Below are 18,925 nucleotides of genomic sequence, written 5' to 3'. Positions count from 1 at the left end.
GATATAACCTTACCAACTAAGAGAAATTTAAATTCATTACCAAGTTCAATACCTCAAAAATGCTTCAACGGATTCTAATGAAACATAGCTAAGAAACACCGCAAGGAAACTCGCTTTCACGTAAAGAAAAACCGCATCGGAATCGGTCCATCCGTATGAGAACTATGGTGCCACTGACAGACAGACACCCCTCTATTTGCGTCTAGGGTTAAAATAAAATAATTTTCACTTCTCATGCTCGTAAAGTTCGTGTTTATGCTGGATCGAGGCGACATAAAATGATTTTTTATGCTCTAGTGCATAAAGTAAAATCTTCGTCTAAGACCAAGGCAATCAGGTGTAAACATCCACAAACAAAGAAGCATATTTTTTTAATTTATGTAAAACTTAAAATCAATCAAATCAATCAAAATCTATCAATAAAACTTAAAAAAATATAATTATAATAGTAATACGTGAACAATTAAAGGTACACGTTAAGTGAACAATTTGTTTTCATCTCTCCTGTTCTGAAAGTTTAATTTTCATGGATAGATAGCCGGTGGAAAATTGCGTTTTCATCTCTAGGGTGGAAAGTATTTTTTATTTTTACGCTTAGCCACGGAGTCCAAGACAATTGAGTTACGTCAATGACACTTTTTTTTCACGTTTCGGCCTGGCCATCTAGGTACACGTCGTGACAAAGGAGCTTATATACCTACAACACTGGAGGTTGAACGCCGAACATCCGTTTTAAACAAGAAATTTGACTTTTATTGCGTCACGAATATATTCTATCTCTTTCTTTAGTTAGGTCAAGAAAGAGATGGAATATATAAATAAGTAACAAAGGTCAAACTTCTTCGTTCGGCGTTCAACCTCCAGTTTTGTATATAAGCTCCTTGGTTGTGTCGGGACCAAATCGTTTTTTTTTATAGTCGGACGTGGCAAATGGCAAGTGCGAAAAGGTTGGAGGTTGGATATCAGTAAATTTATTTTATTATTATTCTCTTGTTTTTTTGTAGTAAGTATTATACTTTCCTCACAGTCGAAATGAAAAGTAGAGTGTCTAACTCGGGTGAAATTACCCATTTACCCTCGAACTATTGGAAATATCTCGGGTGAAATGGGTAACTTACCACCCTTAGTTATCAATCTACTATACCACTCTTGCTATTTCATGGCCTCGCCATCGAAGTGAAAAGTAGAGTGTAAAACTCGAGAATTAAACCCGTTTTTCCCTCGACTTGTTTATCCACTTGGCTATATGAACGTCTCTGGTAAAATCTGATATTTCACTACGAAAGTCAGAGATCCAATGAAGTTAAGTAACTTACAGCTGCTACAGGAACTAGGATCTCCACAAATAACCCCGCAAGCGCGTGTCTTATGTCTTTATCTTTGGCTTCAAGAAAATACTGCGCACATTCCTGCAGGAACTGAAACGACGCTTCAAACTCTTCAATGGGGACCATCTTTACACGGAAAAACTTCATACCCATTAAAAGAGATATTATACTTTGAGTCGTATGTGGTGACGGTTCACGACTTTTTAATTCCTGAAAACAAACTCCAATCAACTTATCTGGGTTATATTATTCTTATTTTATTATTCCCGCACGGGAATTCATTTATTACCTTAAGTTCTGCAGTAAACCGTTTCTTTACAGAAGCAAAACGAGACTGGGCTAAAACTCCAATTACTTCTGCGTAGAGATCAGCTATTATGTGTACATTAGCTGCATTTGGATTAGATTGTAACCTGTTAATACAAATTTATAAGAAGTATTAATATAACATATCTAGTAAATTAATTTAGCTTGCTTATGTACATACAACAAAATAATTCAATTGATACATGCCCTTCTTTGTAGTTAAACCGCTTAAAAGCAACGTTTTCAATATATTGAACTAGATCTTCGTGGCCCGGGTGGAACGGCAGTTGCTTAAGCACTTCGATGAGAGCGAGACAGAACAAGAATTCGACAGCGAGGTCGCGTCTCTCCGCCTGCAGCTCCTCGCAGCTGCGCTCCACCGTCTCCGTGCCCGCGCCGCTACCCGACACGATGTAGATAATGCTGCAAACGAAACACAACTCATGAAAAATCATATCATCTACATAACACTATGACCAATTTTAAATATAATCCCAAAAAACATAGTGACAATGTCAGTATTCAAAAACCTTTTGTTGCGTAAATCCTGGTGGGGCTTTTTGGCTTGTTCACTAAGTTGAGGGGATTCGGCCATTTGTCTTTCCAGCCAGCCGAACAAGGCACGCAGTAGAGAGGGCAAGCAGTGTTCCGCGACAGTACCGAATGCACATAATATTTGGTCGAGTTGGGGATCTTCACCACGCTGCAGCGTTTTGTTCAATGGTTTTTCCTAAACATAAAAATGTGTTGACCAATCGAAGAAAACAAAATGTGCAAGTCATAGTAAATCAATTGTCTTTGGGTGATAAGTAAGGAATTATGAATGAGACTCAAAGCCCGAAGTCGCAAACTGGGGTATTTTTGAGTCAAGCTTCTTAAGTCCTATATAGTCCGTAAAATATAAAATATTGTTCATCACATTTGTGAGAACTTGGGAATGTGGAACGTGGAATTTGGGAGAAACAATATTTCATTAATTATTATTGTAACATAACTACTTGCTCGGAAAAGTTACCCAGGAAGCGTATGTACTTGTATGTAATGGATGTATGGACCTTGATTTCCTTGCCTTTCCCAAAGTCGATTAAAAAGGCAGTGCGGTGCCGCGGCATAAGTTGCAAAATTGAAACAATATCTTTGTATCAATTAGTTAAAATTATTGATTCATGGTTAAAGTAAAAGTGCAATAATTTTTCTGTATAAATGAAATTGAATGCAGGGGTTTTATTCAAGTTGAGATAAGTAACCTCTTTGCTTGAACTGGAACCTGTTACCATGTCAGAAACTATGTGGTGCTATCCATAACGCCAGAATAAAAGGCCCGTCAATTTTGTTTAGAGCATTGTATACAAGCAAGTGTGATGAAGAATATTTTACAAATACTAATAAATTAAATTCACTCACCTGAGGTTCAGCCATAACAGCTTCCATTTTTCTTTCTGCTTGCACTGTGAATTCCGTAAACAGTAATCGCATAACAAACTCCCCAGGTCTCAGGTCAGAATCGGGGGGCAGCATAATTGGGCCTTTATGTGAACCCCAAGGAAGCATAGCCCCTGGAAAAATACATTTTTTTAAATCTTAACATCGTACATTCATTTTTCGTTTTTTTTAATATTTCACGGTTTTCCCGTAGTTAAATTTCAACTAAAATTTTACTAAAACAAGAACATACAGAAAACAAATAGGAACAGGGAATTTTTAAGTCCTCTGACGTGTATTTACAAGTAAATTTATTTTACGTCCCAAAAACGGCAACCAAATAATTTGACACATCAAGTAATATTTAAGTACCTCTGGTTGAAACCAATGATGACACCGTGTTGCCTACGCTGCGCCAGTCGCTAGGCACTGGGCCCTGTGGCTTGTCATGAGGAACTTGCCCATCCTCTGGTAGCATTCCGTCACAGCTCAGAGTCATGTTAGTTTGATCAATGTGGTCAGGTCTTGTTGATTCTGATAATACACTAGCTTCTGATTCCGCTTCACTGGATACCATTGACGAAGGCGCATCTTCTGTTCCTGAGGCTTTAGAAGGAGAAGGGCAAATATAAAATATATTAAATGCAGATAATATTTCGGTCACTTTATTGAGAGTCCGGGTATGCGCTGCATTAAATGCCCCTCTGAAATTTGCCGCGCACATGTAGCAGTAACACGATTTCATGTTACTGTAATGCACAATTTTCATATGTGCCACTCACTCCAGCTTTATTTAGGTATATGATGAATTACGTGTACGTTGTTACTTATCATTCTAAATACTGAGGAAGTTAAGTTGTTTTCCTTATTTTGCGTAAATTTTAACGAGGCAAATATAGATTGAAGAGTTGTACATAATAAATGAAGAATAACTTTTGAACAAAGTATGTAATAATTAAGTTTAAGATTGTTTTTAAATAGTGTGTAAAAAGAGTGATGTACTTAATGTCATAAAACTCATGAACTAGCAGCTTTGAATGGTTTAATAACTGCTGAAATGCTCCTGTGCTCCATATCTATGTATATAGGCAGAATATATTTTTTAAGTCTTACCAGTTGAATTTTACCCATTGAAATCGCTACGTTAAGCTTCTTGGTAAATCCTTAATTTATCTTCAGGAAAAACCTTACCATGTGATATATTTAGACAATTAACCTACCTGACATGTACTCAGCATGGCCTTCTGAAGGCACAGTACTCAAGGAGTCCGATTCTTCTGAAGTCATCATTATATAAAGCTTCTTGTTTTGCTTTATTCTATCTTGTCCTCTGCAAATCAAATACAAATACTAAATTAATAAAACCTTAACTTACATCAAAATAGTTGGTCTTTTATTTAGCCTATGCCTATATTATGATTTACTTATATGATAAAATTTGATGAATGAAAAAAGAACCGTTTTAATGCTTTACTGTAAGATGGAAGGTGAGCAGAATTACAGGAGGTTTTCACTTTTTGCAAGAAAGATTAATATTCTGTTTACATATTCCATACAGTCGAGGAAACTGAATCGCGTACCAGGGTGGAACCTTGTCATAATCAATTTCGCTATGATTTCTTTGATAAATATATGGGATGTCAACATGACATTAGTAGCACAAAGGTTTCACCCTGGTACGTGATTCAGTTTGCTTGATTGTACATAGAAGTACGCACCCAAATTAAACAACTAGTGTTAAGCTGAAGAAATAAATTCGCTAATTAGCACACTGGGTTTGGGACCCTAAATAACAGCCTAAAGGTGCGACCAAACCGCTGCTTAGAAAACGGGGACGGCACGGAATTGCAGGGACGCACTGTATGCGCACCGTTTTTATCACATGCGCTCCACACCACTACTTAAAATACGGAATCGCAGTGACGTGACGTGCCGTAAACGTCAGGACTTTTCCGAACAAAAGTCTTGTCGTTTACGGCCCGTTCGCGTATTTTAACAGCGGTGTGGAAAGCATGCAAAAAAAAAAACGGTGCGCATACGGTGCGTCACTGCGATTCCGTGTCGTCACCGTTTTTTAAGCCTATGCATCCACCGGAGATGTGCAAGCAAGCGGAACTGTGTATGAGTCAAAATTCGCAAATAACAAAGCAGCGCTAAACAAGGCTAAACGATAAAGAATTGTGTATTTGACTTCTGAATTTGTCATATTTATATCCTATATCATTAAAATATAGCCATACGAGTAGGTACTGACAATATTTAAAACTGAATAAAAAGTGACTTTTTGAAAAATCTTATATATAGGTATCTTTTGAAAAAGCTTTTCTCTTTGCAGTAAGTATGGTGCTTAAATGGCGTGTGATAATATGCCACACGCTAGTACTTCTTTTTATATCTAAATAGAGTTTACCCGCGACTTCAAATGCGTAAATTATTCGATCTGGTAGTTGCAATTGAAACCCGGGATTTTACAAAATCCCCCTGGGAAATCCCAAATTTATATCCTGGTCTTCATCGAGGTTGTGTTAAGAACAACTGTACAAAATTTAATAAATCAACCTATCGATTGAAATTTCGATATTTTATCCCTATCCCGTGGGAATATCGGGATAAAAAGTGGCTTTTGTGTTATTCCAGACGTCCAGCTATCTACCTAGTAAATTTCATCTAAATCCGTCCAGCCGTTTTAGCATGAAGGAGTAACAAACATACACACACACACATACAAAACCATTCGCATTTATAATATAACTAGTGTTTACCCGCGACTTCGCACACGTAAATCATTAGGTCCAGCAGCTGAATATAAATTCCGGGATTTTTGAAAATTCCCGTGGGAACATCGGGAAAAAAAGTAGCCTATGTGTTATTCCAGATGTCCAGCTACCTACATACCAAATTTCATGGCTCTAAGCCCAGCGGTTGGTATTTAGAGATTATATCCCTATCCCGTGGGAATATCGGAATAAAAAGTATCCTGTTTTTAAACTAACTTTTTGCCAAATTTTATATACATCCATTCAGCCGATTCTGCGTGAAGTGAAGAAGTAACAAACATACTCACTCACTCACAAACTTTCACATTTATAATATTAGTAGGATAAGCAGGAAGAAGGATTTTGAATTTTAACCTTTATAAGAAAGAAAGAAAGAAAGAAAGAAAGAAAAACATTTATTCGTGACATTTTTACAAATAAAAGAAAAAGAAAAAAAGGAAATAAATTTTGTCACGAAATGGTCCCAACTCAGCATGATGTCAACCTTGCGGCCGACTATGTTTGTATGTGAAGGCAGCTTAAAAAATGATTTTTCCATTCGATAACACGCATTGCCAGGCATTAGATAAAATAAATAGTGAAATTCGAGTTATGTCGTAAGCAGATGAATCAGCTTTGGAATACGCCAGAACTATACCTTTGTTAACAGCATAATTACATGCTATTAAAACCCCCATAAAAAGCAAAATGCTTCATTTACACACACACACACACACACACACACACACACACACACACACACACACAAACGTCACGCCTGTATTCCCAAATGGGGTAGGCAGAGCACATGAAACGTTACCTCTTTAGAGCCACTTTTAGCAATTTTAGGTTTAAAGTTTGACAGAAAAAAGGTACAATAGTGACAGGTCGTTTGTCGCCTGTCGCCTACGGTATACCTCAACCTATAGCCTTTGTCGCCTCTTACGACATCCACGGAAGAAATGGAGAGGTGTAACTAACCCGACACCACACGGGTATTCGGGTTCAATGTAAAGGTAAAATATATATTTATTGAATACTTTAATAACATTCATGACCAACAAGCCGTGGTGGCCTAGTGGTTTGACCTATCGCCTCTCAAGCAGAGGGTCGTGGGTTCGAACCCCGGCTCGCTCGCACCTCTGAGTTTTTCGAAATTCATGTGCAGAATTACATTTGAAATTTACCACGAGCTTTGCGGTGAAGGAAAACATCGTGAGGAAACCTGCACAAACCTGCGAAGCGATTCAATGGTGCGTGCGAAGTTCCTAATCCGCACTGGGCCCGCGTGGGAACTATGGCCCAAGCCCTCTTGATCTGAGAGGAGGCCTGTGCCCAGCAGTGGGACGTATATAGGCTGGGACGATGACCAACAGTTAGTTAAAATTAAAAGACAGAACAATCGCTTATGCACAAACACAGAACATTGCTTTTATGAACATACAAGGGCATTGACTGCTAGCAAACAACAACTATCAATGTAATACAAAGCTGTGGAAAACAAGGAAGCGGGGCAGTTTAAAACATTTTAACAAAATGTGGAACTTCTATGTACAGTTAACTAAGATATCTCCTTATCACCATTAGGTTCAATGTTAGTTGCTATGCTATACAACACATTTCTGATTTTAATTAATATTGTTTCTTAGAGAAGAAATTATACAGGTAATCTCTTTATTTTGTGAAAAAGACGTATACATTGTTTATTTCACAACAGGGTATTCCATTATTTTTTTACCATTACATTTTTTTTAATACATTTATTATCATGTATCAAATCATACATATACTAGCAATTTTAAGATAGGGGCACAATCCTCACTGTTTGCCGTCTCTGTCATGACCACAACCCTATTTCTTCAAATACAAATTAAGTCTATGCTGCATAGACAGTGCACATTCTTAGTATTCATAGTACTTATTAATTTTATGAATAGGGCATATTAGGCAAAGCTCTGCGCAGGGGGCGACACTAGCACATACCATATACATGTTGCCATGACGGGTGACTTGAATGACCATGACCAAAGAGTATTAGTACCTATAGAGAAAAACATGACATATTTAATATGTCATGATCTAACAATAGCTATACTTTCAAAATTTTAAAATTATATGATTTATATCATTCACATTTAAAAGTGGATGATCTAAAAAAACTGCTTCGAGTATGTGGTGCGAGTTTAAATCCTTTCAGAGCTTTGAAGAACTTGTCAAAAACTGTTTACGTTATGTGCTAGTGCTCCACATACCTTGATTTTAACAAAGCTCGAACCCTCCCAAAACCAAAACCAGAAGTCGAATTTAATTCATAATTTTTTTTAATGATCGCTATAGTCCGAAATATTGTGTAGTACTTATTACTTATATGCTTACATGTTCAAGTTAATGTGACAAACAGCCTTTTTGTTTTTATTCTGATGTAGGAGCTTCTATGAAAATGATAAAGCTTGGAACCCACTGACAGCAGAAGCAGAGCAGTGCTGCGCGGTAAATAAGCATGGTGCGGTATTCTGTGTGGTCTCTTTCACATTACCTTGAATATTACGATTGGTACCGCCTCCGCGCCGCGCCGCACCATTCTACCTCTGCTGTCAGTGGGTTTCAAGCTTAAAGAATTTACTTCAAAAATTCATGAACACATGCATGAACAGTGACCAGTTTCGAGATGCTTATTTTGATCTAGAGCATATACTTATAACATTTGTAAGCATTGTACAATGTATGCAGTGAAAACAAAATCAAACAAGAAATAAGAAAAATGGTACAAGCAGCATACACTTAGCACACACTTTTGAAATCACTGCTTTAGCTCACTGGCCATAGCTTAACTTGACATAAGTAAGATCTATTACTCATTATATTTATTTGGTAAATAGATCCTAATGATTCTCTAATACAGAACTTCTTACACATAATTTCACTCATTACTTTTAAATAGTCGTAAGCCTCTAGTGTAAGTTTATCTTTCTATTTTTCATCTTTATTTTCTAGTTATAAGTTTACTCGCTTGTGGACGTTTTGGTTTTTACTGTAAGTCCACAAGATAATCTTTTTTATAAATAAATAAATAAATTAATTAATTACCATACTTTTTCTAGCATATTCTATTCTTAGGAACAAAGCTAGTGCCTGTCATTGTCCTTGTACAATCAAATAAGCAATAATAGTCATACAACTAATAGTAAAAGCTTGTTGTTATGTTTTAATAGTAAAATCTTGTTGGTATATTTGAATGTATGTTTTAATCCCAGGTTTTTATAATGATGCATCTGTAGTCATGAAATTAAATGATTTGAAATATACATACATTAATTAATATGTGCTCTTCAATCTTAAGTGAAAATGATAAAAGATACTGGTAAGGGTAAGACACACCAGTGATATTATGAAATTTTAACAATAGAAGCAAATGCATGCATAGAGCCAATAGATAGAGAATAAAAAAAACTTTTATATTAGTACATTTGAATGACAGTGAATCAGTGACATAAAGTCTAACTACATTATTAGAGCTATATACCTACATCTGCCAGCAGTTCTCTCAAGAAGTGGGCATGTGTGGAATCCTAATAAATAGCATGTATTACACATAATTGCTCAACTGTTGCAGTTAAATTAGGGTTCCTATAAGAAATGCTATCTGCTTAACGCTCATGTAAAGTTGACTGTTAAAAAACGTTTTCATAAAATTATATCGTTCAAAGAAAAAATTAAGGGACAATGACACTAAAGATCCAATTGTAGCTCAAGAATTGGTGCATCTTACATTGCTAGAACTGTACAAACAAGACAAAAGTATAGAAAATATAAATGAATCATAAAATAAAAGCTGAGCCTGCGAAGTACAAATATCTATAGTTAAAAAGCTCAATGCACGTCTTCAAAACTTACTTACTCACTATCTATCACTGTACCTGTTCAAGATTTTCGGATCAACAGTAAAAGTGATGAGTAATTGGACGAAGGCTGCGTCATCTCCATATCTCAAATAAATTCCATTAGTTATTAAGAAAATTAAATAAAAGCAAAATGCATTAAGATATCACACATTCTAACAAACGAACGTAGGTAACAAAATTATTAAATTGACATTTCAGTGGCTTGACAGTTGGTTAAACGTCAATGAGACGTTTTTCGAATGTAGATAAGCACACACGACGTTACTGTTACAAGGCAAACACGTGGCAAGCACAATCAAATTTAAATACAAGCTCTGATTTAGTTTGCCATACCAAAAATGCGATACGATATATCCGGCAGATTGAGTCTAGTCCACATATTACTAATAATATGTAGGTCTAGTCTGGTACAAGTCTGGTAGTTTACAATAAGTAATGTGTAAAGGCGCCAAATTCCAAATCAGGCTACTTAAATTATAGACATAGTTAAATGCGAGTAGATTGAGCTCGAAAATCTTCAAGCAACTAAAACCCCCCTGTTCCACCTATCCCTACCGCTATATCCCCCCTAATAGAGATATGTGGTATATTTTTCCTTTCTTCTCCACCGGTAGGTGTTTTGGTTGGTGTCGTAATAAATGATATACAAAACTTCACAACTGGGTTTTATTATGTATTCAAATTAATTACAATGTGTAAGTTATCCGTATGCATGACGCCATCTTAGCTAGTGATGTGTTGTTCCCATAGTGACGTACCTACTCATAACAGTAGGGATATTAATCCATGTATTTCTACTAAAATCCACGGCGTTAGGAACATGTGGTTTTTTTTTACCAATCCATCCTAGCTGAACGTGTGGTATGGGCTTGTGGATTTTTTCCAACCATCCATACTAGCTGATCGATTGGTAGGGACTTGTGGAATTTTTTCCAACCATCCATACTAAGTGCCCGCCTGGTAAGGACTTGTGGATTTTTTTCCAACCATCCATACTAGCTGACCGTTTTGTTTCTGTTATTTTATTAAAAACGTTCTGACAATCGCCTAGAAGTCAGTATGGATGGTTGGAAAAAATCCACAGGTCCCTACCAGGCAGCCAGCTAGTATGGATGGTTGGAAAAAAATCCACAGGTCCCTACCACATGGTCAGCTAGTATGGATGGTTGGAAAAAAATCCACAAGTCCCTATCACATGGTCAGCTAGTATGGGTGGTTGGAAAAAAAACCACAAGTCCCTACCAAACGGTCAGCTAATATGGATGGTTGGAAAAAAATCCAAAAGTCCCTATCACATGGTCAGCTAGTATGGATGGTTGGAAAATATTCCACAAGTCCCTACCACACGGTCAGCTAGTATGGATGGTTGGAAAAAAATCCACATGTCCCAACCGGTGGAGGCTGGGAGGGATAAGTGGACATATTATTTCCATCTATCCCTCCCGGTAGAGAAGAAAGGAAAAATATTCCACGCATCTGTATCAGGGGGGCTAAGCGGTAGGGATAGGTGGAACAGGGGCTATTACCGACTAAATGCGAGTTGGACTCTTGCACCGAGAGTTAATGTATGTAAGCCCAACAATAAAAGATACCACCATAGATAACTTAGGACGAGTTAATTGAATTCTTACAGGTTTAATTACTTTACAAAAATTGAACCGACTACAAAAAACCATGAAAATAATTTTCTACCAGGCGGAAGTCGGTTGGTGCCTCAACACGAGCCAGCAGGAGTGGAGCTATAGTCATTTACCTCACCTACGCACTTTTTATTGGGCTTCAATCACTCCTGCTGGCTCGTGCTCAGGCACCGACCGACTTCAGACTGGTAGAAAATTATTTTCATGGTTTGTAGCAGGTTCAATTTTTTGTTATATTTTTTTTCACGCTTTTTAGTGTATATAATCTAAGATACAATAGTTTAATAATTTTAATATCCACTGCTCGTCACCTTCTACGAAAGATTGCTTTTTCCGATGCAGAGCCGTTCATTATTGAGGAGTCCTGGTGCTTCACCACCCGTTTTACCATATGCTTTACGAGGAGCATAAATTGCTTAGCAACTGTGTCAAAGTAATTAAACTTCAACCCGTGAAATACTTGTCATTGAGTAGTAACTCCGATGGCCATCTGTGGTCTTCATCATCAGTTCCACTTCACCAAATGATGATTTTCAAAAGCAAATGCACGAGTTACTACTAAACATATCCACTTTAATATAGATGTCCCTACAACATTTGAAGAGTTTTCTCTATTTCCTTAAGATTCAATCATCACATCCTGATTTGGTGCTTATGGGATCTAATTGAACACATTCCCAGACGAACGCAAATATAAATGACGGAGTTCTGAGGTAACTAACATAAATCACGTTTGTTGTATGGGAGACCTCCTTAAAAAAATATTTTGTTCTGTTTTTAGTATTTGTTGTTATAGCGGCTATAGAAATAGGTACATCATCTGTGAAAGTTTCAACTGTCTAGCTATCACGATTCATGATTTACTGCCTAGTGACGAGACAGACAGACGGACAGTGGAGTCTTAGTAATAGGGTCCCGTTTTTATTACCCTTTGGGCACAGAATAGAATAGAATAGAATAGAACAGAAAGGTGTTTATTTCCCTAGTTCGCATGTTACATAATTCCAACAGGCCTGTATGTTTTCGACTTGTGGGTGTGTCAGCTACTTATACTTACAGTCTACTTACGTTTGTCTGAAAGATCTATAATACCTACGAGTAAGTGACGAAGTGGCGTGGCTTGTGTGGTTAGTGTGTAGGTACTTACAGAATAGATTTATGTAAATTTAAAATGTTGTTTTATATTGCCTTATCCTATTTATAGCTAGCTATTTGGGCACAAAACTCTAAAAAGGTATCTAATCAAGGGCACTTCACACACATTTTTCAGCTCCGTTTCCCAAAAACTACACCCGACACGCACGAAGCCGGGGCAGGGCAGCTTAGTTAAATGCATTTTTGGTTAGATTGATATTTTTAATTTCGTAATATCTTTTGAATGGAAATGGAATGTCTGATTTGAATAATCCAAAAAGTAATATACAGGTATTGAAACCGTCTTGAATATAAAATTATTTATTTAGATAAGGATTAATACAAATGTATGGATAACATGGTCTGATTTTAGTCGTCACATCTGTCAACTTTTAAAATGTAAAAAAGTAGTTATAGTGACATTGTAGTGACATAACTACAATATAGTCGTTCCAATCGTTTATTTAACTTTTGACAGGATTCGCGCTGTCATCGTTCATCCACCATTACCTCTCATATTTCGTTTTCTAGAATTTTTTTACCGTACAACGGCAAAAACTACTAGACACTGGCAAAATTGTCCTCCGATGGACAGAGCCATATTTTTTTAAAGAAACAACAACAACAACTTTTGACAGATCACGCACGTGAATTTTTACAATAATTTTCGGTACAGTCACCAGCATTAAAATCTGCCACAGCGGAGCGTGCAAAAATATCTGACACGTTCTTCCGGCCCTAGAAATAGAGTCGTATCAGATCTTTATGCACGCTTGTTGTGTCAGATATTGGTGCTGGTGACTGTACAATGTACTACAGAGAATACCGTACTTCATGGACGGGTACCGCCCACTTAGTGACTTCCCATTCGTAATGAATGACCATAGAATATAAAAACCGTTTTGAAGTAACTAAATCATACATTATAAATAAAACATACATTTAAAATTACTGTGATTATATTTTAAATCAAAATCATTTAAAAATAATAAATACATTAATATGACTTTAGGGATTAAAAAGTTAAAACAACTAAAATAGTCACTGTAATACTGTTTTTAATTATACCTACCACGTGACGTGCGTCTCGTTGTGAGTGACAACAAACTGGCGTCGCTGCCGCGACCAGTTTTGCCGCTTCATAATTGTCAAAATTACAAGTTACCGTCGGAAGTGATAAACATAATATGTTTGTCACTCTTAAAATGAGCCTTGGTTGAGTTCGAAACGCGTAGTGTAGTGTGGTGGTGGTGATAATGGGTTTGTGTGATTTGTGTGTTTCTTACAATGTGGATGTGGAGGAACTGCATGAACACGCATATTTTGCATATGCTTAGCTATCGTAAGGTCGCGGGTGAGCAAGGAAATTATTTTAGTTCATTGATATGGACCTCCGCAAAGTAACGCCTGATTCAATAAATTATTGAAATTTATGAGCCACCATGGAACCATTTCACAGTAAACGTCATAGTGACATCGTATTAATTAACAAGGAAATTGACTTTTCATATGAAAGGTTCCACGGTGGCTCATGAATTAAAGTCCTCGACCGTACTTCATCATCATCATCATCAGCCTCTAGCAGTCCACTGCGGGACATAGGCCTCCCCCAAAGAGCGCCATTGCGCCCTGTCCTCGGCTAGACGCACCCAGCTTCTACCAGCAGCCATTCGTGGATCGTCACCAACCGTGCGTACCTACTAACAAATTAGTATGGAAAATTGCATATACAGTCAAACCATTTGCTTCCTGACCCACCGTAGAACGCTCTCACAGTAAATGTCATAATAAATTCCCTTGTCAAGCAATGCGATGTCACTATGACTTTTTCTATGAAAAGGTTCCACAGTGGGTCACGATTCCGTGGGTTCGATAGTACGTCTTATAAATAAGGAATATCACTGCAATTTTCTGCCGTCAGAGTGCAGCACTAGCACTAAGTGTTAATGGTTTTTTGAGTATCTTAAAATGTCCGTAGGAAGCCATAATAGCATATTATTTCAATTCAATTTTTGGAAATATAGCATTATCGTTATTATCGATGTAAATATCATGTTATTTTGTTACTCATAAAAAAAATATCATGATTTCTGTAGGTACTAATACTCTTTGGATAAAATATAAAGAGAACTGACGTTGTCATTTGGAATATGTACAGTAAAAGTAAAAAAAAAAAACAAACATCTCAACTGTCAAGTCAAACTGCGATTTTCTAATTCGCTATCGATGAAGCTATAGTTTCAAGAGAATTAAATTGTAATTCGCATTGCACTATGGAGCCACGAACTTCGCGAAAAGACTATAAAAATCATCATTACTCTGGTCCCAGGAAAAATCGAAAACGAGTTCAGGGACAAATGAAACGTTATCACGGAGAAATCAAAAGGTAAGTACCGTGGAAACCATATTGCAGATTGTGGCGTTATTTCGAAAACATAACCTGGCTAATCTGCTTGTTGTTGCAGTCGTAATGAAGTATGGTGCAAAAAAAGGAAAATGGATGACGATCCCAACATTAATTCGAGTTCTGCGTAAGTGAAACATAAATATCCTTCACACATATAGTATATAGGTAATATTATAAATTTGAAAGCTTCTTCCATTGGTTGGCAATCAAGTACTGTCCGCTTCAAGCGGAACATTTTCCCACGCATGACTAAACTATGGAACCAGCTTCCCGGGACGGCATTCCCAGAGCGGTACAGCTTAGGGATCTTAGCCTATCAATCTCGCAACGGGCCGGCAACGCACCTGTGATACCCCTCGTTTTACCGGTGCCCATGAGCGGCGATGATTGCTTCCCACCAGGTGACCCGAATACATTTCAAATTTACCACGAGCTTTGCGGTGAAGGAAAACATCGTGAGGAAACCTGCACAAACCTGCGAAGCAATTCAATGGTGTGTGTGAAGTTTCCAATCCGCACTGGGCCCGCGTGGGAACTATGGCCCAAGCCCTCTTGTTCTGAGAGGAGGCCTGTGCCCAGCAGTGGGACGTATATAGGCTGGGATGATGATGATGAGGTGACCCGAATACCTGTTTCCCCTCTTATATGAAAAAAATAAAAGGTCACGACTGATTGGGATGAAATTTGGTATGTAGATAGCTGGGCGTGTAAAGTGAAAGCTCCTTCTTATCACGATATACCCACGAGATCGGGATAAAATACCAAAATTTCAGCCGATACGAATTTTTATTGAATTTATTGAATCAGTGTTACTTTGCATAGGCCCATATATCAATAATTTTTTACAGTGAGGAGGTGGAAGAACGCATGAACATGCACATCCATACTAATATTATAAATACGAAATTGTGTGTATTTGTATGTTTGCCCGTCTTTCACGTCGAAAGAGAGCTATGGATCAACGTGATTTTTGGCATAGAGATAGTTTATGGGCCAAAGAGTGACATAGGCTACTTTTTATCCGGAGAAATGCTCAGTTCCCGAGGGAACGGCGCACGATCACCGAATTCCACGCGTGCGAAGCCGCGGGCAAAAGCTAGTCTTGCATAAATGTAGCTATCATATAAGGTCGCGGGTGAGCAAAGTAATTGTTTCAGTTCATTCATATTACAAATTGACCGTGGGTATTTTATGTGCAATGTTATTTTATGAATTAGTCAAAATCCTGGAATTCAGTTCAACTATCGGTTCTGATGGCTTACGCGTGCGAAGCAAATGCCAAAGTTTGTGAGTACGGACCATCCATAAAGTACATCACACCAATTTTGACCATTTTGCAATTGTTTTGTTGGTTATGTTATTCGAGCGTATGTATTTGAATAATACCGTATGTGTGTATGTTTCATGCTAAAACGGCTTTAGGGATTAGTTACGAGTAGTACCTCAAACCATAGAAATCTATGATCTGATGTTAGAACCTAATTTAATTAGTATGTGGATAGTTGGATACCTGGAATAATACATATAGCGTCACTGCTTTGAAAAAATCTGGTTTCTAAAATCAATACGTGTCAACAAAATTAAACCTTGACATAACTAATTTTCATAAAGTTCACTCAGAAAAATTACTTATTTTGTGGTACGAGTTTTTTTTTAAGCACCTACTTACTTTTAATTTTATATTCGAACGGAATGGGGATAAAGCATACTACTTGTAATAATATTATCAATATGAAAGTTTGTGAGTATGTTTGTGTGTGTGTGTTTGTTTGTTGCTTCTTCACGCTAAAACGGCTTGAAGGATTTTTTGAAATTTGGTATGTTGATAGTTAGACATCTGAAACAACATAGAGGCTACTTTATATCTCAATAATCCCATAGGATCGGAATATAATCTTGAAATTTCAATCAATGGCTGGTTTAAGAGTTAAGAAATTTTCCGCGGGTAGTAATTATTATAAAATACAAAACCTGCGCACAAACCTGACAATGGGCAACATGACAATGACGTCTATACTACCCATAGATGTGACAGGCTCACTGCCAGTCAATTTGGAATGGTTAGTTAGCTACTAATATTATAAGTGCGAAAGATGAATATATGATATGATATGATGTGTGTGATATATATATATATATAACATATATATGTGTGAGTGTATGTTTGTTACTCTTTCACGCTGAACGGCTGATGGATTGGAATAACATATAGATTAGTGCTTATCCGGATATTCCCACGGAATCGGAACAAAATCCCAAAACTTTAACAGCTAGAAGTAGAGACATGAAATTTATGATAATGAAATCCACTGTGTCCATCTGTCTGTCTGTCTGTCTGTCCGTCCGTCCGTCCGTCCGTTTCTTTGTTCGGGTGAAATATTTCAACTCAAATTCGAAGTGGATATCTTCAACCGATTGAGCTGAAATTTTGTATAAATGTGATGACAATGCAATATTATAATGACATGCAGCTGATCTGATGAAGAAACTAAAAGGTGACCATAGGAACTCTCTAATAAAACGACATAATTTCTTTGAGTTTGGACTCGTTTGATTCGTCTTGATGAGTACTTTGGTAACCACGGGAAAAAAGTACAATCAGCAAAAAAACTTGTCATATTAGAATTTTTACAAAAACTTATTACTGAACTGTTTTAAAATATTGTACTTAGGTACGGAACCCTTCATGTTCGAGTCCGACTCGCACTCGCGATTTCTTCATTATAATAATTAAAAATGATAGGTATCACTATAATAAACATAGTAACATGTGGACTTGAATCACCCTCAGTTGTTAACTTTTACAGAATATGAATATGCTTAATTTTATTTTTGCTACAGATATGTAAACGAAAAGCGACTACTCCCTGTCATAACCATGTAAAGAGTATTTTATATAAAAATATTTTTGACCAATGACATGGCTTATGGCCAGTACAACGAATCAGTGGCCAGGACACTGTTCATAGAAAACTGCAAAAAGCTGTTCGGCAGCAGGGCTTTTTATTGACGAAGAGTTTGGTTTTCTAGGTGCTAGCCCAGATGGTGTGTGAGCCTATTTCATAACAAAATAATTACATATTTCTATTATATGTACATATCATCAATAAAACACTTTTGTTTACTTCAATGATCAAATTGCAGGGGTTATAGAAAAAGAAAAATCACTTCTGGAAATTAAATGTTTTCACTCATTAGCTCGTAGCAACCAAGACATTTTTTTCCGCTGCCAAAAGCCGAAAAAAATTTCCGCTCTATGTTGATGACGGTGGTAGTTTACAAATAAACAAAAAGCACAACTTCTATTATCAGGTATCAATCACTTTTTACTTTTTTTATTGCTATTCATAAGACACATTTTAGGGTTCCATAGGCAAAATGGCAAAAACGGAACCATTATAGTTTGCCATGTCTGTCTGTCTGTCCGTCCGTCTGCGGCTTTACTCGAGCAGTGTTAAAAAGCCGTAATTTTGCACGGATGTATGAGCAACTATGGCAACGAAATGGTTACAAAAAAAATCATGACTAACCCTTATAGTGTGGGGTATCGTTGGATAAGTTCTTTTAAACTACTGGGGAGTTGCCAAGACGATTTTTCTATCAGTGATCTTCTTGCGAAATATTCACCTGCACCCTACCCCCCTACCCCGCACCTAAGAGTTAAAGTGTTGGTTAGCAAGCGTAATTATGTCAAATATACAAGGAAAAAGCCTTTATAGGGCTATGTTCCACATACGATTCTCCCACTCCAGTAAGATTTCACATACATTCGAAATACAAAATCCTTAAAAAAAATTTACTTAATTTTTCGTACGGCTACGGAACCCTATCTTTGGCATGCCCGACACGCTTTTGGCTGGTTGTTTATATTATAAATGGTTTTTCTGTTTCCAGATCCAGGGCCAACTGCGGGTTTTGTAAAATGCAAAAATGTTACTTCGTCGGATATATTTCTCCAACATATGATATAACCGTAATTAGAAAATAGAGCGCGACGAAATTTTATTCGTAATATGTTACAAAATTGTGA

At 37.0% G+C, this 18,925-nt stretch overlaps 2 protein-coding genes across 9 annotated transcripts in view; one reads left to right on the top strand and one right to left on the bottom strand.

Moving 5' to 3' along the window:
* The window catches only part of fry (microtubule binding protein furry), a 120,802-nt gene extending 110,896 nt beyond the window's left edge, over positions 1–9,906 (bottom strand). For 7 of the 8 annotated variants that reach the window (XM_074093321.1, XM_074093345.1, XM_074093353.1 and 4 more), the window contains exons 1-8: positions 9,730–9,906; positions 4,277–4,386; positions 3,429–3,662; positions 3,039–3,190; positions 2,165–2,364; positions 1,842–2,057; positions 1,618–1,741; positions 1,317–1,538 (exon numbers count right to left, since the gene is read on the bottom strand). In XM_074093321.1, coding sequence (XP_073949422.1) covers positions 1,317–1,538; positions 1,618–1,741; positions 1,842–2,057; positions 2,165–2,364; positions 3,039–3,190; positions 3,429–3,662; positions 4,277–4,346 — 1,218 coding nt within the window. In that variant the 5' untranslated portion in view covers positions 4,347–4,386; positions 9,730–9,906. Of the gene's footprint in view, positions 1–1,316; positions 1,539–1,617; positions 1,742–1,841; positions 2,058–2,164; positions 2,365–3,038; positions 3,191–3,428; positions 3,663–4,276; positions 4,387–9,710 lie in introns of all 8 variants that reach the window. The other variant, XM_074093328.1, reaches the window with a different exon arrangement.
* A 4,772-nt stretch (positions 9,907–14,678) lies between these two features.
* On the top strand, positions 14,679–16,414 carry LOC141442624 (uncharacterized). The gene is made up of 4 exons (XM_074108031.1): positions 14,679–14,874; positions 14,954–15,019; positions 15,744–15,970; positions 16,398–16,414. Exons 1-4 carry the CDS (start codon positions 14,762–14,764, stop codon positions 16,412–16,414), a joined length of 423 nt encoding a protein of 140 aa, XP_073964132.1. The 5' UTR covers positions 14,679–14,761.
* Positions 16,415–18,925: the final 2,511 nt, after the last annotated feature.

The sequence above is a fragment of the Choristoneura fumiferana genome, chromosome Z (genome assembly GCF_025370935.1).
Source record: "Choristoneura fumiferana chromosome Z, NRCan_CFum_1, whole genome shotgun sequence".
Classification (NCBI taxonomy): domain Eukaryota; kingdom Metazoa; phylum Arthropoda; class Insecta; order Lepidoptera; family Tortricidae; genus Choristoneura; species Choristoneura fumiferana.
Note: the sequence above shows the minus strand (reverse complement) of the source record. Positions and strands in the feature narration are given on the sequence as shown.